Raw genomic sequence first — 13,346 nt, forward strand, 5'->3', positions numbered from 1 at the left:
AAGCTCCGCTGGCTTCATCCTCCTGCTCTGGCCCCTCGGTCCCCTGTCATGGCGATGCTTCTGTTTGTGCAGACCACTCTGATTGGTTGTTTTAGTAAGTATTTTGATTGGCTGCTGAGACAACCAATCAGAGTGAAAATAAAGCATTTTGGACAGACAGATAGACAGACAATGGCTTTTATAATATTAGAATGTTGCAGTCTTTGACAGCTTACCCTCCCAACACAGGAGAGTTGGGCTGAAGGCAGAAGCAGTGAGGGGCCTGATCCTTTCTTTTTTTTTTTCTCACAGAGCCTGCCCACATCTCCCACGCCCGGGCTGAAAGCTGCCAGTGGGCCAAGTGGCCCCTAAACTGTGGAGGGCCACAGCCTTTTTGTCCACAGCAGCAGTGCCCCATGGGGCCACCTGGGTGGGCTGCTAACAGTTGGATCAGGCTGGGTGCTGTCTGCGAGGTGGAGCAGCACCCACTCACTAGCTGCCCGCCCGGGTGGCCCCAGGGGGTGCTGCCAACTTGGAGGGAAGTTCTGGGGCCCCCCGCAGCTCAGGGCCCACTGGCAGCTCATCCCCTGGCTGCGGCAGAGGTGGGCAGGCTCTGCAGGAAAAAAAAAAAAAAGAATCAGACCCCTAGCCAGTTTCTTTCCCCCTTAGCGGAGCCTGCCCGCTGAAGCTGCTGCTGGGCTGTGCAGCCCCTGAGGTGTAGGGGGGCTCAGTCCTTCTGTCCCCAGTGGTGGCAGTCCCTAGGGCCACCCAGGTGGGGTGCTAGCTGCACGGGTGCTGCCCCAGCTCACAGGTAGCACCCACCAGACGCAACTCTTCCCGAAGCCCGTGCAGGGAGCAGCACCTCGTGGGCTTTCAGCACGCAGGCTCGGGGAAGAGTTGGACCCAGCAAGTGCTGCCTGTGAGCTGGGGCAGCACTTGCGTGGCTAGCACCTTATCTTGGTGGCCCTGGGGGGTGCTGCCACTTTGGAGGGAAGGACTGGGCCCCCCCACAGCAGGCTCCACTGAGGAAAAAAAAGCAGCGAGGGGCCTGGTCCTTTTTCTTCCCCTGTGGAGCCTGTCCACCTCTTCTGCAGCTGTGGGGGAGGGGTGAGTTGCCAATGGTCCCCCAGACTGTCCCTCCATGGCAGCAGTGTCACCTGGTCAGCACCCATCTACTAGCAGCACATGCAGGCGGCCGCAGGGAGCACCGATGCCATGGAGAGAAGAACTGGGGCCCCCTACAGCTCAGGGGCCACTTGGCCCATTGGCAGCTTGACCCCTGGCTGTGGGAGAGGCAGGCACGCTCTGCAGGGAAAAAAGTAAAAGGGGTTCGGGCTCCTCACCATAATGGTGATGGAAACCCCTAATTTGAAACACTGCGCTTGCACTGGAACTAAACACACTAACCACAAGCATCCAATCTCATGCACCAAACAGCAGGCAGCAGCAGCAACACCACCGTCATTTTGTCCAGTGATTAGCTCTCCTGTATTAATTCCTAGAGATCATAGGCAGCTATTCTTATTACACTCCCTGTAGGTTTGCTTCACCATATTCTATGAACTGGAGAATTTACCTTAAAAAGATCAGTGGGAACTGAAGACTCTTCCTCCTCTTCTTCTTTCACCTTCTTTAGGATCTCTTGCCATTCTGCTTCACTCTTCAGGGACCTGATAGCTTCAACAAAAAAGGTAACAAGGTGAATGAGGAGAAGACTCTAATAGCTCTCAAATTAACTGGGTGGGGGGAGGAGGAGGGATGAGAAGTGATTCAATCCCCCTCTCATCAGTTTAATAAACTCTTTCTGAATATACCTAACAGATCATCTTGTGTGAGTCTGCTCATGGAGAGTGTTCATGTTGAAGACAGGGAGGGTATAAGATGTCCCTCTGTCAACACCTCCACTTTCATGGAATCAGAGAAAATTAGGCTTGGAAAGGACCTCAGAGGGTCATCTAGTCCAGTGTTACTCAATCTGTGGGTTGCAACCCAAAACAGGGTAGCAGGAATATACAAAAGGGTCGTGAACAAATTTAAAAAATGGATCAACAAACTTTAAAAATGGATTTTCCTTTAAAGGAGAAAAAAGTGGGAAACTATAGGCTTCCTCTTGCAGGCTGGTACGGGCTGCTTGGGGCTGGGGGGAATGGAAAGAGGGCGATCAAGCAGGGGGTGCCACATGCATGTGTGTGTGCACACATGCACATGGTAGCCAGGCAGTATGGAGAGCAGCTCCCACAGGTAAATCAATGGGGAGGGGGCATAGCTGACATCTCAGGGGAATGGGGGGGGGGTACAGGCAACACTGCCTACTACACCACTTCCTTTCTGAGGTAGAGCCATGGCTTGAGGGGAGCAGCGGTGGTGGCAGCTGGGCCATGGTGGCAGGTGGAGCTGCGGCCTGGCGCATGAGCAGCTGGTAATGGGAGAAGGGGAGGGCAGCACATCCCCATCCCCTCATCTGTTGTTCCTTGCACTGCTGGCACTGTGGCTGGTATGGTGGTTCCAACTCCAGTGGCAGTAATGAGTCTCACCTCCCCACTCTGCCCTCCTTCAACAAGTCCCGCCCACTGAGCGGCGGAGGCAGGTCCTGCCTGTGCCAGTCCAGCCAGGCTGCAGCCCCATGCCTATTGTGGGTGCACAAATCTGGGGAAGCTACTGCTCCCCCATCCCACACTCCCCCTCAGCCCCACACACCCACTCTCTGCTCCACACAGTGGGGCTTGGGGGCAGGGGGCAGCAGGTCAGGAGTGAGGGACACTAGCAGGGCTGGAGGTTGGGGAACTGTGGGTTGGAGTGAGGGGTACCGGTAGGGCCAGGAAGTTATTTTCTATCTAAACTATTTACTGGGTTGGAACTAGCTAATGTTTACAAATGGGTTATGGTACAAAAAACGGTTGAGAACCACTGATCTAGTCCAACCCCCTGCTCAAAGCAGGACCATCCCCAACTGGATCATCCCAGCTAAGGCTTTGTCTAGCCAGGCCTTAAAAACCTCCAAGGATGGCTATTCCACAACCATTCTGGGTATCCTGTTCCAGTGTTTTACTACCCTCCTAGTGAAAAAGTGTTTCCTAATATCTAATCTAAACTTCTGTTGCTGAAACTTCAGACCATTACTTCTTGTTCTGTCATCTGCCACCACTAAAAACAGTCTAGCCATCCTCTTTGGAACCACTCTTCAGGCAGTTGAAGACTGCTATCAAATTCCCCCTCAGACTTCTCTTCTCGAGACTAAATAAGCCTAGTTCCTTCAGCTTCTCCTCAGAAGTCATGTGCTCTAGCCCCCTAACCATTTTTGCTGCCCCCACACTGGACTCTCTCCATTTTGTCCACATCCTTTCTGCAGTGGGGGTGGGGGTGTGCAAAAACTGGACACAGTATCTAGATATGGCCTTACCAGTGCCAAATAGAAGGGAAGAATCACTTCCCTCGATCTGCTGGCAATGCTTCTACTAATGCAGCCCATTATGCCATTATCTTCACAAAAAGATATTGGCTCATATTCATCTTATTGTCCGCTGTAAACCCCAGGGCCTTTTCTGCAGAGCTGCTGCTTAGCCCATTGGTCCTCAGCCTGTATTGGTGCATGGGACTTTGTCCTAAGTGCAGGGTTTTGCACATGTCCTTATTGAACTTCATGAATTTCTTTTGGTCCAATCTTCCAATTTTTCTAGGTATCTCTGAATCCTAACCTTACCCTCCAGTCTATCTATTACTCTCCCCACCTTGGTGTCAACTGCAAACTTGCTGAGGGTGTACTCTATGCCACCTTCCACATTACTAATGAAGATACTGAATAAAACTGGCCCTAGGACCAACCCCTGGGTCACTCCACTGGATACCAGCTGTCAACTAGACATCAAGTCCTTTAAGTCCAACAATCCAGCCAGTTTTCTGTCCACTTTACAGTCCATTCATCCAACCCATACCTCCTTAGCTTGCCTGTGAGAATTTTGTGGGAAACCATTTCAGAAGCCTTGCTAAAGTCAAGGTATATCAGTTCCATTGCTCTTCCCATATCCACAGAGCCAGTCATCTCATCATAGAAGACAATCAGGTTGCTCAGGTATGACTTGCCCTTAGTGAATCCATGTGGACTGTTCTCTTAACTTCTCCTCAGAAGTCACCTTCTCCTACAAATGCTTAGAAATGGGTTCCTTGAGGACGTCCGGTATGATTTTTCAAGGGACTGAGGTGAGGCTGAGCAGTCTAGTTCCCCAGATCCTCCTTCTTCCCTTTTTTAAACATGGACACTATTTGCCCTTTTCCATCATCTGAGATATTCTCCCAGCTGCCATAAGTTTTCAAAGATAATGGCCAGTGGCTTGCAATCACATCAGCCAGCACCCTCAGGTGCACTGTGTCCAGCCCCACAGATCTGTATATACTTAGCTTTTCTAAATAGTCCCTAACCTGTTATTTTGCCACTCTTGGCTGCTCCCCTTCTCCCTAAACTGTGCTGCCCAGTGCAGCAGTCTTGGAACTGACCTTGCCTGTGAAGACTAAGGTTAAAAAAAAAAAAAAAAAAAAAGCATTAGGTACTTCAGCCTTTACCACATCATCCGTCACCAGGTTGCCTCCCCATTCAGTAAGGGACCCACACTTTCCCTGATCTTCCTTTTGTTCCTGACTTCAGGAACATAATCTATATGGACATCCATTTACAGGGGGAAATACATACATTTCTCTCCTACTGCTAACATTACATTAAAGTTATGTTTATAAATTTCCATACCAGCTTCCCCTATATGTTTTACCTGTCCCTTTAAATGGAGCTCTAGGCAATGTAGTAGACCTGGAAACCCAAATATCTTGGCTCCAATGAAGATGTGCTGTTAAGAAGCAAGGAATTGATGTCTTTATACACTGCACTAACAAAACATAGCATGACATGAGCTGAATTACATGGATTACTTCTTCCTACTAAAGTCTCAGGCATTTATGAAAGGCAATCTTTCCCTGCATTCAGTACCTTCTACAAACAGGTCAGAGGTAGTGGCAGGCAAAAGCAACTGGCAACATTTGAATATGGGGATGTAACTTTGATTTCCTGAAGCTCTTATTTATTTTACACAGGAGTACAATAAACCTTATGATATGTACTCACATAGATCTGGAATGCAGATCACAGAAGCAGAAACTGCATTTTGAAGCTCAGGATCAACAGCTTTGTTTATAAAAATTAAAATATTATTCTTTACCTAATGGAGGTTGAAGGCTATATCCCTGTTGAGCTGCCCAACCCACTTGATGAAGGAATGGATCCAAATAGAACATCCACTTATCAAATCTATCAGAATCCCCCAATCCTTCATAACGTAACTTGAGCCTTCCACCAACATTTTCCACCACATTGACAATCCAGGCATCCAAGAAATCCTGGGAGTTTTGCAATTCTAGTCTGGAGCCTGGTGCAATGAGATCCAAGGGATTTTTTCCTCTGTGAAGCTATAAGCCAAAGGGAGAAAACAAAACAAGAAAGTCATCTATATACCTGGCTCAAAATACATGGCATTATGATTCTTTCCTATCACTGTTGTAATGCCTGACACAGTTTGGCCAACTGAAGCATGAACACAGAAGCCAAATTGTAGAGCACCCTTTCCAAACAGATCACAAAATTCATGAGCAATGTTGATCACATTGCTGCTATTACAGCTTCTGGACTATTTAGAGCCATGGTGATAGAAGTATGTATTTATATAAAAGTCAGAAGATGTACTTAACTTGTTTCAGTGGTATTTGAAATTGTTATATTCAAAGATTAAAATGAAAGGAGGAAGTGGAGCAAACCAGGCCCATCTGTTTAAAATTCCAGCATCTCTAATACAGAAGAGCAGGGGTCGTCAACTTCTTTTGGTGAAGGGCCAGAATGACGCAGCTCAGGTCTGAGGTGGGTGGGCACTAGATACTGTCTGCTTCCACTGCTTCTCCCTGCCACCCAGCTTAGCATGGTACAGGGAAAGTTCTCCCTCCACCAAAGCCCCAGGTGTACAGCTGTAGCACGAAGACACAGCCTCTGAATGCTACCAAAGCTACAACTCTGTGGATTGTATTCAAAGGCTCCATGGACCATAGGTTGCCAACCCCTGTGGAAGAAGACAGGGCAGCAAGGATGTAAAGATGTTTCTGTTAAAACACTGGGCATAGGCAAGAATTAATTTGTAGCTCTCATTTTCCAGTAAGTAACCACACTGTAATCGGGAGTAATTTGGGCATAATTTAAGACTGGACACCAAATGAAGTAGTTTGGGGGATGTGGGTAATTTCATACAACAAACATTCTGGCTACAGAAAAGGAATGACAGTTAAAAGATTCTGAATATGGCCTATTTCAAATACAGGAACATGAGTTGAGGAATAAAATAATAATGGAACAGTAATGGAAAGAAATTCTGTTCATCAGCAAAAAAGGGTAAGGAGGAACATAATTGAGGAAAATAGCATTCTGAAGGTTAGATAAAGAAGAGAATCCACAAAAAGTATTCAAGGGAAACAAAAATAAGCTCACTCCTTTTTCTTAAGTGAATTTGTAAATAAAAAGCATTTTTACTCTGACTGGGGCTAACAGGCTGAACAGACAATCCAAACTAGTAACTCCATATGTAGATCAAATGCCTTCCTGAATTAAGTGGTGCAGACACTGGAAGGTAAACAAAACTTACTTCTCAGAGGTACAGTGGCATATAAATAACAGCTCTTAAAATTAAGAAGGGAGTAGAACTGATCAGTTTAACAGGGCTTCATTTTACACTGTATGTGCAATAAATTAAGAGTGTACTAGCCCATAAAAAAAGAATTCCATCATTTTAAATGAGTTGAAATGAGAACTCACCCCCTCTAGCAGGTTTGCAGGAGCACTGCATGATCCTTTCAGCGTCAGCTGAAGGAACTTCTCCTGGTCAGGTATCTTTTCCTTGATACCTAAACAAGAAGTAAAGATGGCTTCTCTTGCCAGCAAAAGGCTACTTGCGCAACAAGACATTTTCAGATCCTCAAAATGCTTCATTCAGAATATAATTTATCATCTGTATCAGTCAACTTTCAGGCAGCCAGGGGCCATACATGGTACAGGCTACAGTCCTGGGGGCCACACAAGGTATAGGCAGCGCCCCCAGGCTCTCCCCAGCACATGGGCAGCCTGTCTCCTCCCCTCCCCCACAATCCCAGCTGCACCATGTTGTGCAGGCAACCTCGCTCCCCTCTGCTGCATGCACAGCACACCCCACTCTGGCCATGTATGTTGCCCACCGTAATGCAGGCAGCCCAACTTCTGCTATTGTTGTTTGCAGCTCAGGCACCTTGGTCTCACTGCCCTGTGCACATCATGAGTACCCTGACCCTCTTCTGCCACAGGAAGCAGAAGCTGGAGGAGAGCAGGGGAGCCAGAAGAACCTAGTTGATGCAATAGGAGCAGGGGGTAAGGGAGGGGGACAGTAGTGGGCAGTGGTGGCCGAGTAGGAGCCCATGGGCCACATGCTAACCCTTTGGGGGCCATGTGCAGTCTGTGGGCTGCCAGTTGGACAGCCCTGATCTACATGTCAACAAGACATATATGCTCCTGCATCTTACACAATGTGTCTTTATCTGGCTTACTTGTTGGTAACACTGGGTGTGTCTACACATGCATTTATGCCAGCTTAAACTTCCTTTATTTCAAAGCAAAAGTCTGGAACCTTCACTTTTGACAACTTGACATCACAACTTGCTAGTATAGATAAAGCCTATGTTGGAATGATCATTTGGTATTTTACAGGAAAGGATATTAAATTAATTATAAAATAGGAATTAAGATGCAGCTCAAAATTAATGTACTTTTTGTTTTGTGCAGTGGTGGTACTGATATTAACATAGATTTGAGAATGAAGTTTAATAAAAACTGTTTTCACAGAATCAGATAAGCACAAGGCAGTGATGTATATCAGGTGTTACATCAGACCAGTTTTTTTTTCTAAAAAAGGTAGCATCTTTGTAACAGCAACCAATGTCTAAAAAAGCAAAGCCATGAGATATGGTTGGTAACAGGTAGTGAAGTCCAAGTCCAAGTTTGAGTTCAAACTACTCATGCCTCTGAAATGATGAAATAGTCAATTATTATTGCAGATGCATACTGGCTCAGAAATTAAAATATATTCCCTCGTTTCCAAGGGGAGCTATTACCTTCAGGCACTTTGAGAATCTTTTTGTTCTGTTCACACCACCCAACTGGGTGCAAGTCAGCTGTCATAACATCACACCAGAAGTCAGCCTTACGGTCTTCACCATACCCATCATAACGTAACAGGAGCAACTGTCCACAGGTTGTAACAATGGTGGCTACCCAGTATGTGTTTTGGTCAGACTTGACAGCAACCTCTAGCTTCATGCCTGGGGCAAAACCATTCTGCAAGCTAGTATCTACCTGGAAAGGATAAAGATTACCACAAGTCATTAGTTCACACAAGCTTTATGTAGCAGCAGAAGAGCAAAGTACCTACATTTACACAAATCTCAAATAATATTAATCTCTCAATGGCTGTTTTACTCTTCAGAGATGTATTTCATCATGTGATCTCCCATGAACAAAATTATCCACATAATTAAACGTGAAGTAAATTTTAGTTTAGAATGGTGGGAAGAATCCTTTTAATTAAAATATAGTCTTGTATTATAGCTTCCAATTTTAGCTGCACATTATTTTTTGCTTAAGAGTTCTCCAACTCAAAACTCGGTGCTCAGGCCAGTTGGTTTTACAAGTAAAACACTGCAGTGCACTTTTGTCTGTTGCAATGGAATTCAACATTTTTAATGTAAGACAACCTACAGCAAGTGTTTGGACAAACATTTGTTTGAAAAAGGAAAAGGAGCCATTCAAGAGCATGTATCTGCTATCATGGAACTGTTAGATAGGCATGATCCTGTAGCAAAAAAAAATAGCTAAGCATCTATAACTTTAACTCAGTTTCATACAGGATTAAAGTTGCAATGGTTTGCTATGCTTCTTTTGCTACAGAAGCATGCAGACGTAAATTACTTCATAACAGCTTATGTCAGTATCAATATAATTACAATGTCTGTCTTCACCAAAATGAATGCTTTATGCAGTAATACGATCCCTCATCTGCCAAGGATAGACACTTCCATATCTAACAAGATACAATTCAGGTGCACGGCAAGTTGCAGACCTGAGACTTTTTCTCAGGCTGCTTCCTCTGAGTTCATGTCACTAGGCTTCTTGGTTATTTCACTAAACAATTGGCTTCGTCTCTTTCACATTTTTTCCAAAGCTTATTCTTTCTCAGATGCTCCAGAAATTATATGAGGTAAGGATTTCTTAAAGTGATATCTTTCGTTGGACCAACCGTGTAGTAACAATAGTTAGACAAGCTTTTGAAAGCTTGTCTAACTCTATCCCAAGTACATAGTTGGTCCAATAAGAGATACCACCCTAAGAAATCATTGCCTCTCACATTGCTTCAACTGCAATTGCAATCAGTTTGATCCTGTCCTTAATCCCATATCAATTTCTACTGCTTCTAACACAGGGGCAGGCAATTATTTCAGGTGGAGGGCCGCTTACTGAGTTTTGGCAAGCCATCGAGGGCCGCATGACAGGCAGCCAAGGGCAGATAAATATTAATTTTCTAAATTTTTTAGGGGCCCCGATAGAACGGCCTAGCTAGCCGCATCCAGCCCATGGGACACATTTTGCCTGCCCCTGTTCTAACACCTTAGAGTAGTGATTCTCAACCAGGATGCTATGGTATTCTGAGGTGTAATAAGATCCTTTTAAAGATGTCACACAATATTAGCACTGTTAGGTTTGTGAACACCTATGTGATTTGTAAGGTAAACCCAGAGATTTTGACCCAAAATTTCCCTTGGATTAATTAATTTTAGAAATGCGTTAACATTGTGCTGGTGAATATATTTTTTATTGTTGCACAGGAATCTTCTTTTTGTTGGTTGGTCTGTATTTACTGTAGTTATTAGATTTTAATTAGTCAGCATAACATTTTTATTATGCACAGAAGTGTCATGAACACTATAACAAGTGCTGTAATCTGATATTTTTGCATTAAAACCAGTGGAGACAGAGATGAGTGACCTCTTCTGGCAAACAACAAAGACTGCAAAGTGACTTTTTGTACAAAATTCATGGCTTGTTTAAACTGACCATGGAAAATATCTGGCAAGAGATAAATGCTGAACATCTTTTCTCCTTTGGATCAGTGAATCTGAGAAGGGCGACACCCAGCTGATTCTCATTTTCATCCCCCTAAATCCAGAGAACTGCTTAATGTCAGTAAATGGTAAGGCTGTGTGAAATTTCACTGGCCGTTTCATTTTGACACTGTTTTGACTCATTTCGAGGTCAAACCAGCAAAATCAAAATGAAACAAAGGGCTTTGAAACACCCTCGAAACAAAACTAGGCTAGCTGAAACATTTCAACAGTTGAAAAGTCGACATGTTTCAACCATAGCACTGGGGATGGGAAGTTAATCCAGCTAGGCTGAGTTCACCTCCCCAGCGCGACCACTGGACTGGGGCCAGGAAGTCAGCCCAGCTGGGCTGACTTCCCATCCCCAGCGCTAGATCAGGCCAGGGCCGCGAAGTCAGACCAGCTGGGATGACTTCCCATTCCTGGCCCGATCTAAATTACACACAAGGAACTATGTTAAGAAAGCATTAAAACTGTAAAATTAAGAGCTCAAAAGTTAGGAAATACCCATGCAAACTTAAATTTACTCCCTTTGGGAACAAGCATTGGTAGTTTTTATTGCATCAGATCCAAAGTATCACTCACATTCAGTGTGCAAGACTAATACTGCTTGTCCGGGGGTATTAGTTCAATATTTTGTTTGCTCGTCTGTTCAGTTTGTGGCCTTATTTGAGCTTGAAAGGACAGATCATTATTTGTTTCCTTTTGGGGTTTTCTATGGTGTTTGTCACTTCAGGGATATCAGAGTGCTTCACAAATGTCATATTTATTTTCACACCTGCGATATAAATTAATATAATCTCCCTATGTAAAAGAAAAAAGCGGGGGGGGGAGGGGGGGAAGAGGGCACCTCAGACGCAGTTTAAGATCAGAAATATCCAAAAGATTTGGATGCTGAATTTGAAATGCTTCTGACTTATGTCTTGTTGTGTATACAAACACTTTAGACTACAGGAGCAGAATTCAAAAGGATCTTAGATAAATTGGAGACTTGGGCTGTGGACAATACAACGTAATTCAATAAAGACAAGTGTAAGATGTAGGGAAGAAATATCAAATGCACAAATACAGGATAGGGGATAATTGACTAGTGCTGGTGTGAGAAGGGAGGCAAAAGCCCCCACAACTAGCCCCAGGCCCCCTTCTCCGCGATGCGCCCCAATACTCACCACAGGGATGGAAAAAGCAACAGCTGGGGAGAGACATCGGGGCGGGGAGAACTGGCTTGGCAATTTCAGAGCTGCCTGAGCCTGCAAATCAGAAGGAGAAGGGGGTGGGGCCCCGGAGAAGACTGGGCTGCTCAAAAAGCAGCTGAAGACTCAGCTGCGAGGTGGGGAGAGGGAGAATGGAGCATCAGCAGAGAGATGCTGGCTGGAGACCCGTGGAGCGCGAGCCCTGAGGACAGTGGCAGGAAGTCAAGCACTGGCAGGGAGACGCCGGCAGGTGTGCTGCAGAAATTGAGCCCCGGGGCAGAGGGATGCCAGGAAGCTCTACTGGGGAGAAGCAGCTCCTTGGGATGCCAGAAACAGGAGCCAAGGCTCTAACAGGAAACCCAAGTGGGGAGCAGTACCGAGGGACCGCAAACACCCCTGGGTTGCACAGCAGCGAAGAAAGTGTGGCGTGCCACGGAGCCCAGTGCAGGAGGGACAAACAACACAGGCTGGTGGGACCAGACAGCCCAGCCTCAGGTCAGACAGGACCAACGTGGGAAGGGGCGTAGGCCCAAGGGAGGCTTCCCCAAGAGGGCCAGCAGAGGCCCTGCGTAGGGTGGCCACCCCTCCCAGATGCCTACCAGGCAAGGAGGGACTGAGTCCCAAGCAGGACCAAGGGGCCTGGGGGACAAGATCCCAAGGGCCTGCCAGCAGATGCTAATTTCTTACGTTAATTTTTCATTCCTAAGTTACAGTTGACCCTGGACTGGGGTGTGTTTAGTTGCCAAGGCCAGAGTCCGAAGACGAAGGATGGCCTCTGGAGGACTGATGACCAGAAGGCCTCTGACCCTTGGAGGTGGGTGACATGGATGAGATGGGATCATCCAAAAGTAAGACCTGTGGAGAGCAGAGTCTGCCTTGGCTGTGGATGTGGTAAGGGTGGGGTAAAGGGGAGGTTGGAGCCCCATGAAGAAACCCAGGGGTGAGATCTCCTCAGGCTACCTACCAGGAACTGCCTCCCAAGAAGAAAATAAAACATTAAAGTCGTGGCAGGAGAGTAGGAGCAGCAACCAACTCACATCGGTGGTGCTGAATTTGGATCTCACCCTGACATCACTAGGGGGGCTAGGCACCAGCCAAGAAGGGGGCAAAGCCCTATAACACCTACCAGCGACAGCTGGCAAGAAAGATATGGCAGTTTTGCTGGATCATAGAACCTACATGAGTCAGCAATGTAATGCAGTTGCAAAAAACCCAACCCTCCTCCAAAAAACCCCAAACCAAAAATTGCACCAAAACAAGAGAGAAAAACAAGCCACAAATTACAAATTTGGGCTGAATTCATAGATTTCATAGACATTAGGGCTGGAAGGGACCTCGGAAGATCGAGTCCAGCCCCCCGCCCGAAGGGCAGGAAGTCAGCTGGGGTCATAGGATCCCAGCAAGATAAGCATCCAATTTACTCTTGAAGGTGTTCAATGTAGGTGCTTGAACCTCCAATGGCAGGCTGTTCCAGACACTGGGGGCTCAGACAGTAAAGACATTTTTCCTTATGTCCAGCCTGAAACGGTCACAGAGGAGTTTGTGACCATTCAATCTTGTCATCCCTTAGGGCACACTGGTGAACAAACGTTCCCCCAGATACTGGTGGTCACCCCTGATAAACTTAGAGGTGGCCATCAGATCACCCCTGAGCCTGCGCTTTTCCAGGCTAAAGAGCGCCATAGCTCTCAGCCTGTCGTTGTAAGGTCTGTTTTTCTGACCTCTGATCATGCGCGTGGGATCTTCTCTGGACTCTCAAGCTTCTCCACATCTTTTTTGAATTGTGGAGCCCAAAACTGGACGCAGTACTCCAGCTGTGGCCTCACGAAAGCCAAGTACAAGGGGAGAATGACATCCCGGGATCTGCTTGAGAAGCATCTATGGATGAAAGCCAGCATTTTGGTCACTTTACTAGCCGCAGCATCGCATTGAAGGCTCATGTTCATCTTGTGGTCAATGATGACCCCC

General features: G+C 46.3%; 1 protein-coding gene across 6 annotated transcripts in view; it reads right to left on the reverse strand.

Moving 5' to 3' along the window:
• The window catches only part of SFMBT1 (Scm like with four mbt domains 1), a 169,711-nt gene that overhangs the window by 77,346 nt on the left and 79,019 nt on the right, over positions 1–13,346 (reverse strand). For 5 of the 6 annotated variants that reach the window (XM_006025870.3, XM_014520970.2, XM_014520967.2 and 2 more), the window contains exons 4-8: positions 8,143–8,383; positions 6,818–6,906; positions 5,184–5,430; positions 4,740–4,814; positions 1,556–1,656 (exon numbers count right to left, since the gene is read on the reverse strand). In XM_006025870.3, coding sequence (XP_006025932.1) covers positions 1,556–1,656; positions 4,740–4,814; positions 5,184–5,430; positions 6,818–6,906; positions 8,143–8,383 — 753 coding nt within the window. The remainder of the gene's footprint in view (positions 1–1,555; positions 1,657–4,739; positions 4,815–5,183; positions 5,431–6,817; positions 6,907–8,142; positions 8,384–13,346) is intronic. The other variant, XM_006025869.3, reaches the window with a different exon arrangement.

The sequence above is a fragment of the Alligator sinensis genome, unplaced genomic scaffold, assembly GCF_000455745.1.
Source record: "Alligator sinensis unplaced genomic scaffold, ASM45574v1 scaffold78_1, whole genome shotgun sequence".
In the NCBI taxonomy this organism is placed as follows: domain Eukaryota; kingdom Metazoa; phylum Chordata; order Crocodylia; family Alligatoridae; genus Alligator; species Alligator sinensis.